At 47.9% G+C, this 12,661-nt stretch overlaps 1 protein-coding gene across 2 annotated transcripts in view; it reads left to right on the top strand.

Moving 5' to 3' along the window:
• MYT1 (myelin transcription factor 1) overlaps positions 1 to 12,661 on the top strand; it is a 59,209-nt gene that overhangs the window by 29,436 nt on the left and 17,112 nt on the right. For both annotated transcript variants that reach the window (XM_058036358.1, XM_058036359.1), the window contains exons 5-14: positions 540 to 602; positions 1,283 to 1,530; positions 2,290 to 3,162; positions 3,796 to 3,930; positions 5,271 to 5,361; positions 5,854 to 5,967; positions 7,417 to 7,631; positions 10,151 to 10,356; positions 11,283 to 11,552; positions 12,261 to 12,415. In XM_058036358.1, coding sequence (XP_057892341.1) covers positions 540 to 602; positions 1,283 to 1,530; positions 2,290 to 3,162; positions 3,796 to 3,930; positions 5,271 to 5,361; positions 5,854 to 5,967; positions 7,417 to 7,631; positions 10,151 to 10,356; positions 11,283 to 11,552; positions 12,261 to 12,415 — 2,370 coding nt within the window. The remainder of the gene's footprint in view (positions 1 to 539; positions 603 to 1,282; positions 1,531 to 2,289; positions 3,163 to 3,795; positions 3,931 to 5,270; positions 5,362 to 5,853; positions 5,968 to 7,416; positions 7,632 to 10,150; positions 10,357 to 11,282; positions 11,553 to 12,260; positions 12,416 to 12,661) is intronic.

Raw genomic sequence — 12,661 nt, 5'->3', positions numbered from 1 at the left:
CCCCCTAAAAGTGAGGTTTTGAGGATTTTAGTCCCGGGGATCTCCATGTAACGTGTCTGGCTAAAACCTCCTTGATAAAGTCCCAGCCTGCTCTTCCCCAAAACACACACATTTCTTACTGTAAGTGGCCCCAGTTCCCTGACAAGCCACCAGATAAGGGAAAATCCCATGTTTTCCTCCTGAGAAAAAGAAAACTGGAGAGTAGCAGCGGGGAGGCAGAGTGCAGTATCTGCCTGCCTTTAAAAGCTTGCTCTCACACATGCAAATCTTTAATTAAACACACTCATAAAACTACAGCAAACTGTTCATCTAATTAAATGGGGTGAGTAATTTCATTAATTTTTAGCAAACTGCAAGGCTGCTCTCCTGCCCTCCTCCCTTGGAATTCAAAGGGACAAACAGAACCATTTGAAGGAAATTAACTTCCTGCTTGCAGTGAGCTTGTTCCTCAGGCACACGACCTGTTTAACTGACTGTAGGTGATACAATCCTCATTAATTCTCTTGCTGTTTCTGATGGTGGTTTGTTTCCCTCCCCAGCTGTCCAACCCCAGGCTGCAATGGCTCAGGACATATCCGTGGGAAGTATGCGAGACACAGAAGGTGAGGTGGGGTTCAAGGTAGAGGGGATGGAAAAATGTGAGCAACAGAGCCAAAGACAGGAGAAAGTCTGGTTCAGAGCAGCAATCTAAGTTGTCTGCCCCATATCTTCTTGTTTCTGGCTCTCCATCAGTCCCCAGGGGATCCTGGGGGGGATCTGCTCCTCCAGACTCATAGCAGCCTTCCTAGAGACCTCAAAATCGGCCAGAAGTACCTGATTCAGCTGTGTGGGGCTGGTGGGAGCTGCTGATGGGCAGAAATTTTGGTCTGCCTGGTGCCTCTATGGATGGGGAAGGCACATGAGAACACATTTGCTACATTGGAGGTCATGCAAGCCTTAACTGCGGGTTTACAACACCCCATGAATTGTGAAATTGGAACAGTTGGGGCTGGTTCTGCACCCTATGCCTGGTTTCATCATCAACATTAGTCCTGGGATGCCACATCCCAGCTTTTGTGTGCTGATTTCCTGAAAAAAAGTTGATGTAGTTCCACAAAGTCAAGGTCTAAGAGCACATGTGGCCAGAGAGGTTAAACCAGCTAAAAATCTGGGGTGCTGGATGATTTTTTGGGTAGTATTTGTGTAACTGTCCCACTTATGTTATCCTAACCAGTTGGGATGAGGTAGCCAGGCCTCTCTCACTCAGCAATGCCCCCTCTCTGCTCCTTGATCCCATCTGCAGTTTACAAAGCTGCCCTCTAGCCAAGAAGAGGAAACTTCAGGATGCTGAGGCTGAACATCTGGTGTCCAAGAGGAAATCCCACCCGCTCAAGCTGGCCTTGGATGAAGGCTACAATGTCGACAGCGACGGCAGCGAGGAGGCCGAAGCCAAGGAGGAGTCTGGCTCCGATGAGTCTGAGGGGATGCTGGAGGAGGACGAGGCAGAGGCCATGGAGCAGGAGGAGAACCACAGCCCCGAGGCAGCAGAAGGTGCTTCATCATTATTGATGGCAGAGCTGTGTTCTGCAGATGAAGAAAGGGCAGGAAGGGTAAACAGCCAGGAGTTATAGCTCCTCTGGATTATGTACGGGATGGGTGCCCCAGTTATACTGGGGGGATCCATTGTTGGGTAAAAGCACAATGGCAATGCTTGGGTTAAGATGAGAAGGCACAGTGCCTCCAGTGTTTTAATAATGAGAGCTTTTCCTTCAGGGATGCTCCTGAGGGAAGGACACATGGAAAGCACAGCGGATCTTGCTGTGTCATGGGGGTCCCACACAGGTGCCATGAGAGGCTCAGCAGGATCATCATCCCTGGACAGGTCTGGCCACTATCCAAGAGCAGAGGAGTGGCAGGAAAAGGACATGGAGAAGGATGTGGATTTTCAGCTGGGGTTGACACTGCCTTGCTCACTGGTTTGGAGTCCTGGCCTGGGGAGCACAGGCAGCAGGGGTGGCAGTGGGAAGATGGTGCATCAGAGTCCCATGTGGAATTCCACTTTCCACCTGCCATCCCCAAATCCAATAAATTAGTATGCTCCAGAGGTGGAACTTCCAGGCTCTGGTTTCAATTAAGTTTAAGCAAAACAAAGTTTTTTTATTCCCTCTTCTTTTCTCTTCACCCTCCTTTTCTCCTTTACTCCTTTCTCCTTTTCCTCCTTTTCTCATTTCCCCACTCTTTTTTTGGTTCTTTTCCATATTTTCTTTCTTTTCCCCCTTCTTCTTTCTATTCCTTCCTTCCCCCCTTCAGAGAGAAGCCCAGCAAAATCAACCCACTACGGACAAAACACAGCAACAAGTACATCTGGGCCCAGCAAGGCCAACTACAGCAGCTACCAAGAAATAATCGCCAACTCCCTCCTAAACTTAGGCCAAATAGCAGAGGAAACCCTCGCCATCGAAGGGCAGCTGCCTGAAGCGGAGCTGCAGGGCCCCAAGCCAGCATCCAACGTTGTGCATTTGGTCCATGAGGATGCAGGAGAGGAGTTGGTGGAGGAGGAGTGCGACAAGGAGATCATCATCCAGACGGAGGACGCTGAGGAGGTCATCGAGGTCACCAGCGAGCGCAGCAGCGAGTTGTGTCCGGAGCCACGCGACGACACGAACAGAGAGGAGTCCTGCAAACTGGAAAAGGCTGAAGCAGAAGAAGAGGATGAGGAGGATGATGATGAGGAGGATGACGAGGAGGAGGAAGAGGAGGAAGAGGATGATGAGGAGGAGGAGGAAGAGGAAGAAGAGGAGGAGGAAGAGGAGGAGGAGATGGCTCCTGAAGTGATCTGCGAGGAAGCTCCTCACACTTCTCAGGACCCCCAGAAAAGCCACTGTGAAGGGCAGTTCAGCCCCAAGCCCGAGTACTCGGTCATCGTGGAGGTGCGCTCGGATGACGACAAGGACGACGACGCCCGCTCCCAGAAATCAGCCGTGACCGATGAGTCGGAGATGTACGACATGATGACCAGGGGCAACCTGGGGCTGCTGGAACAAGCCATTGCCCTGAAAGCCGAGCAGGTGAAAATCGTGCGGGAGCCCAGCCGGCTGCCAGGAGAGCACGTGAAGCACTTCCAGGTGGAGGACAAACAGAACAAACCTCTGGACAGCATCCGGAAAAGCTACTACGGCAAAGGTACGGGACACACCTTTGTGTATCTCTCTCCTTCCCATCCCTGGTGGAAGAGCTGAAGCTGTCTGCTCAGCACGGATCATTAGGCTGATGTGGGGGGAGTTCACAGACCACAGGGGGAATTCAACCACAAATCCTCAATGTCCAAAGGGATGGGGACATCCTTGAGTTCAACAGTGAATGCAGAAAATGATGGTGTCCTCTACACTGTCACAAGGGTTCCTCCCTCTGAGTAGAGGAATTGCTTGGCTAAATTGTCAGTTAACCTTGAAAATTTCAGCCTGAGCCGAAGGCTGATTTAAAATCCAAGTGGGTTTTAAAGTAGTGGTAGGAGTCTGGCCACAGAAACATGAGAGCAGGGACTTCAGCATCCCCTAGCTCTGAGCCAGGCTGCCTGCTCAGTCACTGTGAGTGTCTCCATGCTGTGAGCTGTGTCAGCTCCTAAAATCACTTTGCCGATTTCAATTTTTGAAACTTCTAGTGTGATACTTCCAACTACAGGGAACAAACCTCCAAACCCAAAGGTTTCCCCCTGCTTGACTGTAAAGGCAGTGAGAAGCATCCTCAGCACTTTCCACTTCTTCCCCTCCAAATCCACTAACCTCCTTCCCTCTGCCCTTTCCCCACAATCCTTAGATCCTTCAAGACCTGAGAAGAGAGAAATCAAATGTCCAACCCCTGGCTGCGATGGGACTGGACACGTCACGGGACTTTACCCGCACCACCGCAGCCTCTCTGGCTGTCCGCACAAAGACAGGATCCCCCCTGAGAGTGAGTACATGGTGCCATACCAGGGGCTGCTTCAATTGCTCTGGAGCCCAATTTTCTTGGGGGAATTTCTCAAACGATATGAACTTTACGACATCAAGTCTGATGTTATTCCTTGGAGTATAACAGGAGTTTTTGGTGTGGGATGGTGCTTTTCCAAGGTGATCCTGGATGCTGTTATCCACCAAAGTGTTATCGCTAATCACAGGAAACATGATGGGGATTTACTTGGAAGTCCCATCCTTCTTAAAGGATTTTTAGCACCATCCTGTGGAGAATGAGATCCCTTCTCTGAAAATCAAAGAGGGGCTTTAAAAACGTTTGCCCATCTCCAGAGGTGTGTTAAGCAGTGCCCATCTTTACACTGGAAGTTGCATATTTTTCCCCACCTGGGACATCATGATGGGAAAAAAGGGATATTATTCTACCTTGATGTGCAAATATGTTGCCATGCAAGAAAGAAGAGAAGTGATGAGTGATTCAGGATGTGCTGAATCTCCTATGCCCTAATCTCTTAAGAATTTCCTAAGGGCTATACCAAGATTCACCTATTCTACAGAAAATATTTATCATCCTCATAACAGATTTTTGTATATACATATGCACAGAGAGAGAGATTGTATTTCCACCTCTCTACCAGCATCCTAAATAGCTTTCCCTGTATAGATACATAAAAATCAATGTTGTATGTTTATGATAATGGCATAATAGACCAAAAGAAAGAGGAACCCTTCCTTATCAGTAATTTCAAAGGTTGCAGACCTGACATAAACACAGAACTGGAAGAAACAAGGAGAAAGGACAGTTATCTTCATAGGCTGGAATGCAAGCAAAAATATTAATAAATAACTAACACAAGCTGTGGGCTTTACAAAAGCTTGCAGATCAAATTATTTTCTTTACTTTTAAGGTCAGCGCTGCAGGAAGCAATAATCCTGAAGATTAAAAATTAAAAAAAAAAATGAAACAAAGACTAGTCCTAAGGATAAAAGCAGAGCTACAACTTCAATCATTTAAAACTACCTGAAACTGGAGACTTGGTTCCAAAACGGGTGTGGGGAGGAGGGGCTGGGTGGGGGAAACTGGATTGCAATCAGAAAATGGGGAGAAAGCCCAGGCTGTTTGCAGAGATGCTAACCTAGTGCTGACCTGGGCTCTGCTGCCTTGCAAATATTTTCTTTTTTCCACTGCAAACTCTAATTACAGCATTTCACATTCCCTGATTTCTAGGAAACCAGCGTACAAGGCTTGATGATTTTCTCTTTTTCTTTTCTTCCTCTCTGATTTTTATTAAGTTGTTTTTCTTTCCCTTCCCTTCTCCCCTTCCCCTTCTTGCTCCCAAGTCCTGGCGATGCACGAGAACGTGTTGAAATGCCCCACGCCCGGGTGCACAGGACAGGGTCACGTCAACAGCAACCGCAACACGCACAGGAGGTACCGGCTTTGGCTTCTTCTGTCACAGCCACGGGCTGACAGGGTGGGGGAATGGCTTCAAAACGACACAGGACAGGGGTAGATTGAAGAAATTCTTCCCTATGAGAGTGGTGAGGCCCTGGCACAGGTTGTTGCTTCCCTGGAAGTGTTCAGGGCTAGGTTGGATGGGGCTTGGAGCAACCTGGGATAGTGGGAGGTGTCTCTGCCCATGGCAGGGGGTTGGAATGAATTGAGCTTTAAGGTCCTTTCCATCCCAAACCATTCTATATCATTTAATGATTCTGTGTTGATGAGGTGCAAGGTGAATTTGTCTTTTTATTGAACTTGCTCAGTGTGGAAGAAGCAAATACTTTTCTCACAGGCTTAGTATAGTTCTGGGTCCGTGAAATGAAGGTTTCTGTGCTCATTCTTCATGCTTGGTTTCTTTCTCTCTTTTTCTTCTCCTTCAAAAAAAAACAAACCAAAAAAAACAACCCCAACCAACTCCCACAGTTTATCTGGGTGCCCCATTGCTGCTGCTGAGAAATTAGCCAAATCACATGAAAAGCAACAAACCCAGTCTGGTGATCCTGCGAAGACCAGCTCCAATTCTGACCGGATACTCAGGTAAGGGGGACAGGAAGGCTCAGCTCCGTGTCCCCACCCTGCCCCAGCTCTCCCTGCCCCGCCACACTCCCAGGAACAGCAGCCATGGCTCCAGCTGTATTTTGATACTGCTGAGTTCTGTCATTATGATCATAGGTCTCGCCAAGGTGGGGAGATATTTAATTGATGATCCCAGGGAGAGCATTGAGGACAATGAATTGCTTCTGTAGCATCAATTAATGCTGAGGCTACAGGCCAAAGGGTTTTAGCAGTGCAGCAGAAGGCACTTGTGCCGATTGCTCCACAGCACAAACTGCCAGCCAGGGCTGGTTATTATATCAGCATTATAAGAAGGGTGGGCTTGGGGAGGGGGGAGGAGAAGAAGGAGGAGATTTAGACTACACACAAATCACTCCATGGCAGTTGTGCATTCAAGTCCACCTGCTTTTCTTCCTTAGCCTGCAGTTTTCAGAGGAGAGGAACCTGCTGCTCGTTTCCAAACCAGTCACATTAATTTTGATACTTTGCCCATCTCTCTCTTCCCAAGAGAAAGGGCTGTCTCCCATTAAGGATGTCCCTGATAGATGCTGGCTTCCGTAGCTGATGTGATTCACGAGGCTACAGATGGATTAGAATATGGTTGGTTATTTTGCAACAAGAGCGGGATAAAAACCGCGGTGCGAGCCCCGAGTAGCCCTCCCACAAAGGCAACGAGCTCTGATTCATTTATTTATTTGCTCCCCAGGACTGCTGAGCACCCTGGTGCTCCAGCTCTCGCTACTTTGGAAAGGCCATTTAGAGCGATTACTTATTTATTTGCAGCGGAGCCCGCACAGAGCGCTCTGAGCGCATCACGAGGACGGTCCACGCTCCAAGGAGCTCCTGCTCCGAGGACTCTCTGGTGGAAAGAGGTCACGGGAAGGAGAATAACAATAGGCCATTTATATACAATTTATATGCAAGACAAATTGATTCATGATAGGCAGCCCCGTAGCAGCGGGTCTCCAGGAGGGACTGAGGCTGGGCAGAGGCCCTGGTGCCTCTACAGTGAACCTGCAGCATGGACCTGAGCTGAACTGGGGTCCTCGTGCCTTTGTGTGCCACCCTGTGTCATGGCTCCCATGAAGGAGTTATTGCCCAAGTTTGCTCTCTTCTGGAAAATATGCTGCCACACCATGACAGCCTGCAAGAGCATTGTGCTGGATGAGGTTGACAATTCGATGTTTGGCTTAAAAAGAGGGAAAAAACAATGAAGGTAACAAAGGATAGAAAAAATGAAACTGGAGTCTGAGACATCCAAATCAGATGTAGATTTGCTGAGGGAGAGCAAAAGGGCTGTCACTGCCTCCTCGTCCCCAGGAAGCCTTTAGGAACAAGGTGCAGCTGTGCCCCCATTGTGTCTGGTCCCCTGTCAACAGTCACCTTGTCAAGGTAAAGAGAAATAATTGCTGTTTGTTGTTTCATCCTTAGGCCTATGTGCTTTGTGAAGCAACTGGAGATCCCTCAGTATGGAAGCTACAGGCCCAACATGGTCCCAGCAACGCCCCGGGCCAACTTGGCCAAGGAGCTGGAGAAGTACTCCAAGGTCACCTTCGATTATGCAAGTTTTGATGCTCAGGTTTTTGGCAAACGCATGCTTGCCCCAAAGATTCAGACTAGCGAAACCTCACCTAAAGCCTTTAAATGTAAGTTGGGAGCAGGGATGGACTCAGTTTTTGCATTTTCTGCCTTTCTCAGCCTATTGTGAGGCTCTTGGGATTGTGGTTTGGGGTGATGGGAGACTCTTGGGGGCTGAGCTGCTGGACCCTCCTGGGATGGGGAGGGTGAGGTGGGTCCCAAGGTGGGCACCTTGACGGTGAGGGGAGTCCATGGCTGCTGGGAAAGCTTTGTTTGGAAGAGACTCTCTTTGGCTTTGGGAAGAACTGTGGTGGGAACATTAATCTGAGTGATGTCTCGAGGTAGGATAAGTTGCACAGTTGTCCTCAGTTGGTCCCCATTGCTTTGCAGCTCATATCTATTGATCTGGCTTTCCTCATCTAGCTAAATGGATTACAGTTTTCTTCTCTTCCATCTTATATATGACCCACTCCCCCCATTTGTCTTCCCTGCCGTGCTCTGCTCTCCAGCTCTACCTATCGATCACCCACCTCTATCTTCCAGCTCATTCCTATCGTAGCCACCCACCTCTGCTCTGTTCTGAGGACTTTGCACTGGCTATAACTCTGAGTGAAAATTAAATGGCTGAATAAACCCTGACGGGTAGGGCTGCCAAAGGCAGGAGGGACACTGCATGGGGACACAGCCCTTGCAAATGTGGTACTTGAGATGAACTGTGCACCTCAAGACATTTTTTTGAGGGGAAAAAGAAAATATTTAGGAGCCCATTTTGTAGAAGTCAGTGGCCTCAAGAGGGCTTTCTGTCTGGCTAATCCCACTTCCACAATCCTGTTTAATCCTGATGCAGCTGCTCTCTAAAAAGTGCTCGTACTTGAAAGCATCCCGGTTGTTGCACTACAATGGGAGCGCTCTTTATTACAGTACTAAATCTGTACAGGATCAGACAATGAAATTGGATGGAGGCCAGAGAGCACAACTGCCACTGTCATCCTGGGTTAGGGCTGATGGAAAAGTAATTTGTTTCCCAGTACAAGTGATTCTCTCGCTGAATAGATTGTGTTATTTGCAATATTAGCAAAGAATTTTCAGGGTAATTGTACTGACAAAAATAATTCCAGCAGACCCACTAGGATAATCCTTTCTATTTTTTCTCATCGCTTATTTCACTAATTTGCTGATTGCGAGTCTATTAGTGCTAGAAATACTTATGAAATGGAAAAGCATCGCTGAGCCTAGGGTGTGAAATTGAAATTGGCATCTCCCGATCCTGGATATTGTCAGGTTGGGTTGGCAAATACTCGCACCCCGCCTCGAAGACGTGGATTAAACCGGACAGGAAAACAAGCAGCCAGACACAAGAATAAGCATGTGGGCAAGCCTCCAATGAGTTAATCAAAGCGACAGGATGAATATGATTGCCAATCATAGCAGGGAAATCTGCTCCTTTCACTGAGAACTTATTTTAAAGAGATCTTCATCCAGAGGGATTTATATTCCCCCGCATGTGTGTGCGTAACTCCCATTAATGTCAATATGCATTATATACGCGCGCAACGAGGAAGAAAGCAGGGCTGGGGAAGATTAGTATTTTATAGTGTCTTATATTACAAGTTTGTAATGGGAATAATGAAATCACTTTGCTCCGTGGCTGCATCAGCTGAGGTTGGCTTTGTTTTGCCATGATCAGGCCAAAGCTTCTGAGTCTTCCCTGGGTGAGCCTCCCACTAAAGTGGGGATGGTTTCCCCCAAAAAGAGCAAGGTGGAATAAATTAAGAATTTGAAGATTTTGATAATTGATTCAGAATACAGTCCTGTGGCTGTTCTAAATCAGATGATCTCCTGTTTGCACCCAGTGAAACTACTGAGGGCCCCTAAATAGGATCAGCTTCAAGTTTTATTAATAGGGAATTATTAGTTGTTATTATTAGGGAAAGTTTTATTGTGAGTCCACCCTGAGAAATATTTTCATTTCAAAGATTATGAAGAGAAATTGCATCTCCAGGCTGGTTGCTGCTGCTGTGACACACAGGAGCAGAGCAGCAGCGTGGCTATGTGCAGCTGTGCAATAAATCCTGTTACTCTGGCATATTTAAATGATATGTCAGCTGTCAGAAAATCCATATTTCACCAGTGTCATCCTTGGAAGCTCATATTTTATGACCATGTGTTTTCTATTAATGTAATTTTATAAATTTAAAATTTTCAAACACAGTACTAGAAATCTCCCTGCAAGGCAGCCCTGCAGATAAGTTATGGACAGAGAGAGAACAATAAAAAATGAGTCACGAAGCTTCTCTAAGCTTTCTCCTTTAACTGCTTCCATCGAGGAGCAGCTCTAATGAAGAAAAGCACTTGTGTTTTGGGTATTTATGGCAGAGTCAGTTAATGAATTAACCTTTCACACCAAGCACGAGCTGCAGCCAGCACTGCTCCTGTTGCACGTCCCAGGCAACAAACCAGCCCCTGGATTGGGAATAACCCCAGGAACTGTGCATACATTAACCGTGTCACACTGACTTAACCTTCCCCTGCTGCTCGTGCCGCTTATACATTAGCCTTGTGTTGTTCCTTCTCTTTTTTATTCCAGCCAAACCTTTTCCAAAGGCCTCTTCCCCCAGCCACAGCCCCTCCAGCAGTTACGTGAAGAGCACTTCATCTTCCTCCACAGGCTTCGACTACTCCCACGACGCTGAGGCTGCGCACATGGCGGCCACCGCCATCCTCAACCTCTCCACCCGCTGCTGGGAGATGCCTGAGAATCTCAGCACCAAGCAGCAAGAGGCCCCTGGCAAGGTGGGTGAATGTGGCCAGGAGCCACTGCCCAGGGGCCAAACTTGGAATTCAGGATGGGAGAGGCACCTTGGTTTACCCTTCCTTTAAGTTTGTTTTTTTAAATGTAGAGGCAATGCAGGCATTCACCCAAAATCACACTTTTGGCTCCTCACTTTGCATTTGGAGAAGGGAATCTTGGCTTTTTGAGTTATGTGGAGGTGCCCCGTGGTTGAAATTTCCCATGTGAGATGAGCATCAATTCCGGGTCTTGGGCTGAGGCTGGATATTACGAAATATTTATGATTTATGATGGCCGAGCCCTGGCTGTCCAGGGCAGTGGTGGAGTCACCATCCCTGGAGGGATTTAAAGGACATGTGGATGTGGCACTTGGGGACATGATTTAGTGGTGGGTTTGGCAGTGCTGGGTGAATGTTTGGACTTGATGGTCTCTAAGAGCTTTTCCTACCCAAACAATTCTGTAATTCCATGATTCTCAGAGCTGGTTTCAGTCATTCCCTGATCTGTATCTGATGCCATTTGAAGTTCCCCAGTTGTGTCCAGTCTGATCTCCAGCTGTTTTACAGAAAAACACACAAAGCACTCTCAACCACTAGATGCCTGTGTTCAATCAGCTGAGTCAAAAGGCCAAGGTTTGGTTGGTTGGATGGGACTTGGAGCAACCTGGGATAGTGGAAGTTGTTCCTGTTCATGGCAGGGAGGTTGGAATGAATTGAGCTTTAAGGTCCTCTCCAACCCATTCTAGTAGAGGGGTGCCTTTGCATGACATGTTCCTGAAATATTTATTCAGTTTCTCCTACCTGACTCTGGAGAGGATGGGACATGAATACCTGCCCACTGCACTGCAAAAGACAAACAGGGGCAAGATCCCCATGGGATCTTCAGCTTCTGTCAGCTGCTAACATTGGTTGTGTTTCCAACCTTCCAGTCCATGGACATTGAGGTGGATGAAAATGGGACTCTGGACTTGAGTATGAACAAGCACCGCAAGCGGGAGAGCACCTTCCCCAGCAGCAGCAGCTGCAGCAGTAGTCCCAGCATGAAGTCCCCAGATGTGTCCCAGCGCCAAAACAGCACCAGTGCCACGAGCAGCACCATGACCTCCCCCCAGTCCAGCCAGGCCTCCCGCCAGGACGAATGGGATGGGCCCATTGACTACACGAAACCAAACCGCCAGCGGGAGGAGGAGCCAGAGGAGGTGAGCAGTGCCTCTTCATGCTTGAATAACAGCCCAGGGGACACTGAATGCCCTGTTTGCCTGCACAGTTGTCCTGTTTTGCCCAGAAGCCCCAGTTTGTCCGTTGAGCCAAGGAAAGAAATATTCCTGAATTTGTCAGTGCTATCAGATATCAACCAGGCAGGATCTTGCTTTTGGATCTGTTGGGATGCCCTTGCAAAGGAAGAACCTGGGTCTGCAGTGTTTTCTTCATTGTAAATCATGTCAGCCCATTGCAGCAGTGCTGCTCCTGGTGATGTTTTTCAGGATGATTTATATCTGCCATTAGCAGCTACAGCCCTGCATGGCACTGACATTAATCCTGCAGGTGGGGAATCCAGCCATGACCCCCAGATGGGGTGGGGGTTCTGCTCTGAGAGCATCACCTGCCACTCTGCCCACGGGGAGGCTGCTGAGGAAGAGTGTGAGGGGGCTGTACTGATCTTCATTCCTCCAAGACCTTGAGAAAACCACGTGTAAATCCCTTTACAGACGTGGTTTACACAACTCTCCTAAAACCCCAGGAAATTACAGGCTCTTGGATTTAGGCTGGGTGCTGTGAGGTACTTGCAGGGGGCTCAGGTGTGCTGGCAATGCTGCACTAACCCTTAGCTTTGATGAACTTGGGATCCTTTCCCACCACAGCTCAGCAGCAATGACCACAGCACAACTCTGCCCCTTTCCTTGCAGTCAGAGCCTGCTGCTCACTCTTTTGCCTCCTCGGAAGCTGATGAGCAAGAAGTGTCAGAGGAGAACTTTGAAGAGAGAAAATACCCAGGTGAAGTTACTTTAACCAACTTCAAGCTGAAATTCCTCTCCAAGGACATCAAGAAAGAGCTGCTCACGTAAGTCCTGCCTTCTTGTCTCTTCCTCCAAAATCTATTAATATGTGCTTAGCCAGGATGGTTGGAAACAAAATTAGAAAATACATTATAGAAATAAGAACTGTAGCTCCCTTTCCTACTGTGATTGATCTTACTCATCCTCCTACAACTGCTGATCAATGAGGAGAAATATGTTCCTACATTACTTTGCAGTGATGAAGGGAACCTGAGAGCTTTGTGCTCTGGATTCATGGACAGGTTGTGGGA

The sequence above is a fragment of the Melospiza georgiana genome, chromosome 17 (genome assembly GCF_028018845.1).
Source record: "Melospiza georgiana isolate bMelGeo1 chromosome 17, bMelGeo1.pri, whole genome shotgun sequence".
NCBI classification, from domain to species: Eukaryota; Metazoa; Chordata; class Aves; order Passeriformes; family Passerellidae; genus Melospiza; species Melospiza georgiana.
Note: the sequence above shows the minus strand (reverse complement) of the source record. Positions and strands in the feature narration are given on the sequence as shown.